General features: G+C 44.0%; 1 protein-coding gene across 2 annotated transcripts in view; it reads left to right on the top strand.

Moving 5' to 3' along the window:
* The window catches only part of LOC133543811 (importin-13-like), a 93,171-nt gene extending 85,552 nt beyond the window's left edge, over positions 1 to 7,619 (top strand). For both annotated transcript variants that reach the window (XM_061888612.1, XM_061888613.1), the window contains one exon: positions 1,638 to 7,619. In XM_061888612.1, the coding sequence (XP_061744596.1) occupies positions 1,638 to 1,734 (97 nt within the window). In that variant the 3' untranslated portion in view covers positions 1,735 to 7,619. The remainder of the gene's footprint in view (positions 1 to 1,637) is intronic.
* Positions 7,620 to 10,542: the final 2,923 nt, after the last annotated feature.

Here is a 10,542-nt window from a genome sequence, read left to right as displayed (position 1 = left end):
CTGGTCGTGGAACTGTGGACCAGCTCTATACTCTCGGCAGGGTTCTTGAGGGTGCATGGGAGTTTGCCCAACCAGTCTACATGTGCTTTGTGGACTTGGAGAAGGCATTCGACCGTGTCCCTCGGAAAGTCCTGTGGGGAGTGCTCAGAGAGTATGGGGTACCCGACTGTCTTATTGTGGCAGTCCGCTCCCTGTATGATCAGTGTCAGAGCTTGGTCCGCATTGCTGGCAGTAAGTCGGACACGTTTCCAGTGAGGGTTGGACTCCGCCAAGGCTGTCCTTTGTCACCGATTCTGTTCATAACTTTTATGGACAGAATTTCTAGGCGCAGCCAAGGCGTTGAGGGGATCCGGTTTGGTGGCCACGGGATTAGGTCTCTGCTTTTTGCAGATGATGTAGTCCTTATGGCTTCATCTGGCCGGGATCTTCAGCTCTCACTGGATCGGTTCGCAGCCGAGTGTGAAGCGACCGGAATGAGAATCAACACCTCCAAGTCCGAGTCCATGGTTCTCGCCCGGAAAAGGGTGGAGTACCATCTCCGGGTTGGGGAGGAGACCCTGCCCCAAGTGGAGGAGTTCAAGTACCTAGGAGTCTTGTTCACGAGTGGGGGAAGAGTGGATCGTGAGATCGACAGGCGGATCGGTGCGGCGTCTTCAGTAATGCGGACGTTGTATCGATCCGTTGTGGTGAAGAAGGAGCTGAGCTGGAAGGCAAAGCTCTCAATTTACCGGTCGATCTACGTTCCCATCCTCACCTATGGTCATGAGCTTTGTGTTATGACCGAAAGGATACGATCACGGGTACAAGCGGCCGAAATGAGTTTCCTCCGCCGGGTGGCGGGGCTCTCCCTTAGAGATAGGGTGAGAAGCTCTGCCATCCGGGAGGAGCTCAACGTAAAGCCGCTGCTCCTCCACATCGAGAGGAGCCAGATGAGGTGGTTCGGGCATCTGGTCAGGATGCCACCCGAACGCCTCCCTAGGGAGGTGTTTAGGGCACGTCCAGCCGGTAGGAGGCCACGGGGAAGACCCAGGACACGTTGGGAAGACTATGTCGCCCGGCTGGCCAGGGAACGCCTCGGGATCCCCCGGGAAGAGCTAGACGAAGTGACTGGAGAGAGGGAAGTCTGGGCTTCCCTGCTTAGGCTGCTGCCCCCGCGACCCGACCTCGGATAAGCGGAAGATGATGGATGGATGGATATATATATATATATACACACATACACATACACACAGCGGTCACGGCATGTTCGTGCCGCCGATGTTGGTCAATTTTTTAGAGCTTGACGAAAAATGACAAGGGCGGTTGCGGCAGTTGCCGTGGTTAAATTCGAGCCCTGCAATTGTGGAAATACGATGTAAACTTGATATGGCGTAGAGGGCCGTCTCTTCAAAAATGACAGGCATATTTGCGTGATGTAAAGGTTCGTAAATGGAAAAGGTTGCAAATAGAGGTGTTCGTAAATCGAGGTTTCACTCTATTTTGTAACTGTGACAAGCCAGAATCAAAAGCGGTACTTTTTGCCATTACAGTCCCCTTGCTTTAGTAGTGAGCTGTGTAGTGCTCCATCACTAGTAATGGACTGACGAGCTTTAGCAGAGGTCTCCCCTAAACGTGTGTTGTTTTCCCGTGTCGTGCAGAGAACGAGTGAACAAGAGGAGGGTGAAGGACATTGTGAAGGAGTTCACACTGCTGTGCAGGGGCTTGCACGGCACAGAATACGCCGCCGAGTACTGACCAGCGGACACGTTGACCCCCCCTCATCGAAACCGGGACCTCCTCCCTCAGCGCCGGACGCCACCACGAGACAAACTCCAAAACAGCGAAGAGATCATGATTGTAACGAGCGCTGCAGAACACAACAGGACGAGACAGAACCACCCAGCCGGGTCCCAACACGAACGCCCTGCTGGCTATAGGGATGCTGAACGTGGAAGCATGCTGCCTCTCTAGATTTGTCCTCGTCTGCCTTCTCTAGATCTTCTCGTGGCTCCTCGGTCGTTTGCCGGTGATTAGAATCCGTGTGACATGATAGCGGTATCGTACGTAGCGACTAGACATTCTTATTCAGGATGAAACATGCAATATATATAAATATATATCCGCGCATCGTGAGGGACGGAGGTGCTGCTGCTATTGGGGAAAAGGAAAAAACACTATCACCGTAATATTTACTTGTGGTTATCTGCTTTTTTGCCAAACGATCACAGTTTTGTGTGATTGTCCTATTTTGTTTGCATATATGAGCGGGAAACAAAGTCTGCAAGGATAGGTTTTAAATGAAGGGAATTCCCACAAGGCGACGGCCCGCCGCTCACTCCAATCGTGCAAAAATTAATCCAATTGTGCATATTATTTGTCACGTGGCTGTGTACGGTACAAGCCAAAAGTTTGGACACGATGCGTTTTTTTGTTTTTTTTTCATGACTATTTACATTATAGATTGTCACTGAAGGCTTCAACACTATGAAAGAGCACGTGGAGTAACGTATTTAACAAAAAAAAAGGTGAAACGGTTGGTAGAGCGGCCGTGTCAGCAACTCGAGGGTTCCTAGTCACTGCTATTGTGTCCTTGGGCAAGACACTTTACACACCTGCACTGGTTTGAATGTAAATTAGATATTGGGTTTTCACTATGTAAAGCGCTTTGAGTCACTAGAGAAAAGGGCTATAAAAATATAATTTACCAAATAACTGAAAACATGTTTTATAGGGGCGTGGGGAAAAAATCAATTCGAATTTGAATCGCGATACTCACGTTGTGCGATTCAGAAACGATTCTCATTTTTAAAAAATCGATTTTTTTTTTTTTAATCAATGCAACAAAACAATAACACAGCAATACCATAACAGTGCAATCCAATTCCAAAACCCAGCAACACTCAGAACTGCAATAAACAGAGCAATTGAGAGGAGACACAAACACGACACAGAACAAACCAAAAGTAGTGAAACAAAAATGAATATTATCAACAACAGTATCAATATGAGTTATAATTTCAGCATAGCAGTGATTAAAAATCCCTCATTGACTTTATCGATGGACATTTATAAAAAAAAGAAAAAACAACAATAGTGTCACAGTGGCTTACACTTGCATTGCATCTCATAAGCTTGACAACACACTGTGTCCAATGTTTTCACAATATTTTCGTTTAATAGTTAAAACAAATTTACATTATTGCAATCAGTTGATAAAACATTGTCCTTTACAATTATAAAATATTTTAAAAAAATCTACTTCTCTGCTTGCATGTCAGCAGACTGGGGTGGATCCTGCTGAAATCCTATGTATTGAAGGAATGCAGAATCCTTTTAAATCGGTAAAAAATATTTTTTTAATCGAGAACCGTGTTGAATTAAAAAAGAAATCGATTTTGAATCGAATCGTGACCCCAAGAATCGAATCGTGGGACACCCAAAGATTTGCAGCCCTAATGTTTTATATTTTAGTTTCTTCAAAATAGCCACCCTTTGCTCGGATTACTGCTTTGCACACTCTTGGCATTCTTAATGAATGAATGAAATAAGTTTATTTCAGTCATTTAATCAATCAACCATTTTGTGTGATCAGTTTAGCTGCTCAGGTTATACATATCAACAATCATACACATACGCACACAAAAGAAAAGAAAAGGATTGACCGAGGAAGGAATAGGCTGAAGCCAAAGCTTATATTTGCCTATGTGAAGTGAAGTATATTTATATAGCGCTTTTCTCTAGTGACTCAAAGCACTTTTACCTAGTGGAACCCAATATCTAAGTTACATTTAAACCAGTGTGGGTGGCACTGGGAGCGGGTGGGTAAAGTGTCTTGCCCAAGGACACAACGGCAGTGACTAGGATGGCGGAAGCCGGAATTGAACCTGCAACCCTCAAGTTGCTGGCATGGCCACTCTACCAACCGAACTATACTGTCCCTATCCTATACCTTCACTGAAAATTAGATTGCCTGGAACATCAACGTTAAAAAAAAATCAATGGGATGAAAGTATACATCCATCCATTTTCTACCGCTCATTCCCTTTGGGGTCGCGGGGGGCGCCGGAGCCTATCTCAGCTACAGTCGGGCAGAAGGCGGAGTACACCCTGGACAAGTCGCCACCTCATCACAGGGTCAACATAGATAGACAGACAACATTCACACACTAGGGACCATTTAGTGTTGCCAATCAACCTATCCCCAGGTGCATGTCTTTGGAGGTGGGAGGAAGCCGGAGTACCCGGAAGGAACCCACGCAGTCACGAGAAGAACATGCCATCTCCACACAGAAAGATCCCGAGCCCGGGATTGAACCCAGGACTACTCAGGACCTTGGTATTGTGAGGCACATGCACTAACCCTTCTTTCACCGTGCTGCCCAGGGATGGACGTAAGTGTTACTATATTTTATAATTTCCAATTTTCTCACCTTTCAAGGTTTTCTTAAACCTTAACAAAGAACCACATTTCTTCAACTCATCACTGAGCTTGGAGCTTGATTCTCTCCATGAGCTTGAAGCACACCTGTGAGGTGACTACCTCTTGAATCATGGTAAATGGTACTAAATATTATGTCTGGGAATCGATTTGATTCTTGGGGTGACAAATTGACTCAGAATCGATTCTCGATTCGAAATCAATACTTTTTAAAAACATTGGGTGCCAGTTCTGCGATTAACTACATTGCCACCATTTTGTTCCGATTACTTTTTCGCACACTCTTGGCATTCTCTCCATGAGCTTCAAGAGGAGGTCCATTGAAATGGTTCTGCGTTCACAGGCGTGCGGAGAGGATGCCAAGAGTGTGCCAAGCAGTAAATAAGATAAAGCACACCTGTGAAGTGAAAACCATTTCAGGTGACTACCTCTCGAAGCTCATCCAGAAAATGCCAAGAGTGTGCAAAGCAGTAATCAGAGCAAAGGGTGGCTATTTTGAAGTAACTAGAATATAAAACATGTTTTCAGTTGTTACACCTTTTTTTTATTAAATACATCAGTGTTTTTCAACCTTTTCTGAGCCGAGGCACACTTTTTAACTGAAAAAATTCTGAGGCACGCCACCAGCTGAAAACATTAAAAAAATGAAACTCAGCAGCTGATATTGACAGTAAAAAGTCGTTCTCTCAATTGTTTGATGTGAATTCAAACCATAACTGACCATGCATCACTATAGCTCGTCTCAAAGTAGGTGTACTGTCACATCATTTTGAGTTTTTTGGTGTTTTCGTGTGTGTAGTGTTTGAGTTTTTATCTCGCGTTCCTATTTTGTTGTTAATTGTCATGTCATTTACGGACGTACTTTGTGTACGCCGTCTGCTCCACACGCTGTAAGTCTTTGCTGTCGTCCAGCATTCTGTTTTTGTGTACTTTACAGCCAGTTTAGTTTTAGTTTTGCATAACCTTCCCTAAGCTTCAATGCCTTTTTTTTTAGCGGCACTCGCCTTTAGTTTATTTTTAGTTTAAGCATTAGACACCTTTTTACCTGCAAACCATTGTCGTCGTTCCCGACCTCTACAAAGCAATTAGCTCCCTGCTGCCACCCAGTGATATGGAAGAGTATGACACAGTTATTCTGCGGAGCTCTAGACACACAGACACTAAATGTCGTCACATTTATGGATTATATTTTCTGGTTTGCAAAAAATATTTTTAACCCAATTAAGTGAGATTAGATCATCTCCCACGGCACACCAGACCGTATCTCGCGGCACAGTGGTTGAAAAACACTGCAGTACATAACTCCACGTGTTCATTCAGAGTTTTGATGCCTTCAGTGACAATCCACAATGTAAATAGTCATGAAAAAAAACATTGAATGAGGAGAAATTGTGTCCAAAATTTTGGCCTGTACCTGATTGTGTGTGTGTGTGTGTGTGTGGGTGTGTATGCACGGACGCATCTTTAGCCTGAGTCATTCAGTGCACTTATATCGGACCTAACGTACGTGAGCATAACCTCCTCCGATCCTCAGAGACCCGCTTCTCACGCAGTCACCGTCAAGGACCAGACGTTTGCCGCTGACCTTTTCCTCGCCACCCAACACCCGAGTCGTCAGGATTGCTCACAATGCAAAGCTTTCCACACCCGCAAAAAAAAAAAAAAGCAGCAGCTGATAGGCCAAGGGGTAGGGAACCTATGGCTCGTGAGCCAGATGTGGCTCTTTTAATGACTGCAATCGACTCTCAGCTAAATCTGAGCTGACATTGCTTGACACGATAAGTAATGAATAATTCCACTTGTAATCACAGTGTTAAAAATAATGTTCAAAATATAAAACATTCTCGTGCATTTTTAGTCCATCCATCCGTTTTTTACCGCACCTGTTCAAGAAGAAGTTATTTATTTATTATTGGTAAGTGTGGGGCTTGCCCTCCTGGGGGTTCTCCAGACCACCAAGCACCGACAAGAGAGCCTGTTTCAGGGTTAGAATATTGTTTTATTTTTCAATAAGTCTTTCAGTTGCTGTCCAGCAATTGTCTTTTTCTCTTTCGTTCTCGCTCGCACTCCTGGCTGCTGCTTATACCAGAGCCACAGGTGATTAGATAACAAGGCCCAGGTGGGCCGTCTAAGCACCTGTCGCTGATTTTGAGGCTGGTCCTGGCACACCCCTCTTCGCTGCAGGCCACGCCCCCTCCACAGTTAGCTTCAGAATAACAATGTTATTGCAAAGAATAAGAGACCTATTGTACTCTAGAAATGTCGGTCTTACTTAAAAATGCACGCGTTTTGTTGTGTTCAGTGTTAAAAAAAATATTATATGGCTCCTACGGAAATACATTTTAAAATATTTGACTTCTTGGCTCCTGCGATGAGGTGGCAACTTGTCCAGGGTGTACCCCGCCTTCCGCCCGATTGTAGCCGAGATAGGCACCAGCGCCCCTCGCGACCCAAAAGGGAATAAGCGGTAGAAAAATGGATGGATGGACTTGGCTATCTCAGCCAAAAAGGTTCCCGACCCCTGTGATTGGACACCAATGGACCCCGCATGTATTGCCTTGTTACACAGCGTTGTGGAGTGCCCTCCCCACGCAGGCAGGAACCATTCTTCCCCGGATGCCGTCAGTGTTTAAAGGCATGCCAAAATCTCAGGAGACTCCTTGAAGGTAACGATCGCAATTCACACACAGTATCCGATTTGCATAACGCCATGTCACGCTGTTAGAAATGCACACCGATACATTCCCCCGCATCGTTGTGTAAAAGGCACCGGTGAATATTTTGCCGGACCGTTGCGTGAAAAGGCTTCAGTCACTGCCACTTAAGCCAAATAAAAAATACTCAATTGTGTCGTCCAAATAAACAGCAACGGGGTGGAAATATTCCGGCTTTCACAGAGGCGATCCATGACTCTCAGCGTCCTAAAGATTGTTGTTTGTGTTCTCTCACGTAAACTCTGATCCTGCTGTCTTACCCGAGGTGCCTGCAGACATGTAGCATGTGTGTGTTAGTCGGGGGGGGGGGGCAAACATTTGATCTTATATTTGGACCGGACAAGAAGAAAAAAAAAAGTCAGGATTTGAACTGTGACAGACTGGATGATCATGTAAGTTTGTTAAAAGTAGGATAGTGGGGAGTTATGACATGTACATTGTTTTTTGTACCTTGGCTTTAATTTATTAAATATATCTTAATACTGCAACTGTGTTGTCTTACCTCTAATGAAATCAAACAATGGAGGTCCACTAACTTTTTGCAACTCAATGCCAAGGGAACGGAAATGCTGATTATCGGTCCTGCTAGACACCGACCTCTATTTAATAATACCACCTTAACATTTGACAACCAAACAATTACACAAGGCGACTCGGTAAAGAATCTGGATATTTTCCACCCAACTCTCTCGTTTGAGTCACACATTAAGAGTGTTACTAAAACGGCCTTCTTTCATTTCCGTAACATCGCTAAAATGTGTTCCATTTTGTCCACTAGCGACGCTGAGATCATTATACATGCGTTCGTTACGTCTTGTCTCAATTACTGTAACCTATTATTTTCGGGTCTCCCTATGTCTAGCATTAAAAATTACAGTTGGTACAAAATGCGTCTGCTAGACTTTTGACAAGAAGAAGAAATTTTTACACATATTACGCCTGTACTGTACATACCTATGTACATATATACCTACATATAAACCTATACTGGCTCATCTACATTGGCTTCCTTTTACTACTTACGTATAAAATATTACACGATCCAGCTCCATCCTATCTTGCTGATTGTATTGTACCATATGTCCCGGCAAGAAATCTGCGTTCAAAGAACTCCGGTTTATTAGTGATTCCCAGAGCCCAAAAAAAGTCTACGGGCTATAGAGCGTTTTCTATTGGGGCTACAGTTAAAGATGCTACCTCAGTAGAAGCACCTAAGTCCCATCTTAAAACTCATTTGTATATTCTAGCCTTTAAATAGACCCCCTTTTTAGACCAGTTGATCTGCCGTTTCTTTTCTTTTCTGCTCCACCCCCCTCTCCCTTGTGGAGGGGGGTGGCACATGTCCGGTGGCCACGGATGAAGTGCTGGCTGTCCAGAGTCGGGAGCTGAGATGGACGGCTCGCCTGTGCATTGATTGGGGACATCTCTGCGCTGCTGACCCGCTCAGGGTGGTCTCCTGCTGGCCCCACTATGGACTGGACTCTCACACTATTATGCTAGACCCACTATGGACTGGACTCTCACTACTATGTTAGATCTACTATGGACTGGAGTTTCAGTATTATGTTAGATCCACTATGGACTGGACTCTCACTATTATGCTAGATCCACTATGGACTGGACTCTCTCACTATTATGCTAGACCCACTATGGACTGGACTCTCACTATTATGTTTGATCCACTATGGACTGGACTCTCACTATTATGTTAGATCCACTATGGACTAGACTCTCACTATTATGTTAGATCCACTATGGACTGGACTCTCACTATTTTGTTTGATCCACTATGGACTGGAATCTCACTATTATGTTTGATCCACTATGGACTGGACTCTCACACTATTATGCCAGATCCACTATTGACTGGACTCTCACTATTATGTTAGATCCACTATGGACTGGACTCTCACTATAATGTTAGATCCACTATGGACTGGAATCTCACTATTTTGTTTGATCCACTATGGACTGGAATCTCACTATTATGTTTGATCCACTATGGACTGGACTCACACACTATTATGCCAGATCCACTATGGACTGGACTCTCTCACTATTATGCTAGACCCACTATGGACTGGACTCTCACTATTATGTTAGATCCACTATGGACTGGACTCTCACTATTATGTTAGATCCACTATGGACTGGAATCTCACTATTATGTTAAATCCACTATGGACTGGACTCACACTATTATGCTAGATCCACTATGGACTGGACTCTCACTATTATGTTAGATCCACTATTGACTGGACTCTCACTATTATGTTAGATCCACTACGGACTGGAATCTCACTATTTTGTTTGATCCACTATGGACTGGAATCTCACTATTATGTTTGATCCCCTATGGACTGGACTCTCACACTATTATGCCAGATCCACTATGGACTGGACTCTCTCACTATTATGCTAGACCCACTATGGACTGGACTCTCACTATTATGTTAGATCCACTATGGACTGGACTCTCACTATTATGCCAGATCCACTATGGACTTTGCCTCCCACTGTTCCCGACACCTACAAAGCAATTAGCTACCTGCTGCCACCTACTGATATGGAAGAGTATTACACGGTTACTCTGCTAAGCTCTAGACAGCACCGACACTCAACAACGACACATCATTTTCAGACTATAATTACTGGTTTGCAAAACATTTTTTTAACCCAAATAGATGAAATTAGATAATCTCCCATGGCACACTAGTGGGCCGCGGCACAGTGCTTGGAAAAACACTGGTCTAACCATATTAGTTTTATGGTATTAGCGTGTTATTATTCATACCTGGCCCTCCAACCATGACAAACTCTCCCCAAACGTTTCGTTTGTACTGCAAAATGTTTCGGTTTAACTATTATAGTTTTTATGTTTACGTTTTATGTTTTTTTATGTGAGTGTTGGTATTAATTTCAGTCCCCAACTGTTTTTAATTTTCCTGAGGGAACTCTCCTGAAGGAATCAAAGTACTTATCTATCAAAATCTCTCCAAACTTGTCCCATTCGTTTGTGCTGCAAACATTTTTTTTGTCTATCCATCATAGTGTTGGGCCCTGTGATGAGGTGAAAACTTGTCCAGGGTGTACACCGCCTTCCGTTGAATGCAGCTGAGATAGACTGCAGAAACACCCCGAGACACCAAAAAGGGACAAGCGGTAGTAAGATGGATGGATGGATTATGGTGTTGCTCCCCATATTTGTACCAATAATTTTTTGGGGAAAAACATTTTGTTCCCACTCTTATTATTACTTTTTTTAAATGTTTTATGGTTCTTATGAATGCAGCTGATATGAGTTCAAGAGTTATAAGATGATGTTACTTCCGCCCTGCCTTGCTGAGATAGATGTCATTGCGTTTTTTTAATTTATCTCCTTCATTGATGTGCAGCGTGGCGCAGTGGCCT

Source organism: Nerophis ophidion, linkage group LG26 (assembly GCF_033978795.1).
Source record: "Nerophis ophidion isolate RoL-2023_Sa linkage group LG26, RoL_Noph_v1.0, whole genome shotgun sequence".
NCBI classification, from domain to species: domain Eukaryota; kingdom Metazoa; phylum Chordata; class Actinopteri; order Syngnathiformes; family Syngnathidae; genus Nerophis; species Nerophis ophidion.
The sequence above is the reverse complement of the archived record's forward strand: the minus strand, read 5'-3'. Positions and strand labels throughout refer to the sequence as shown.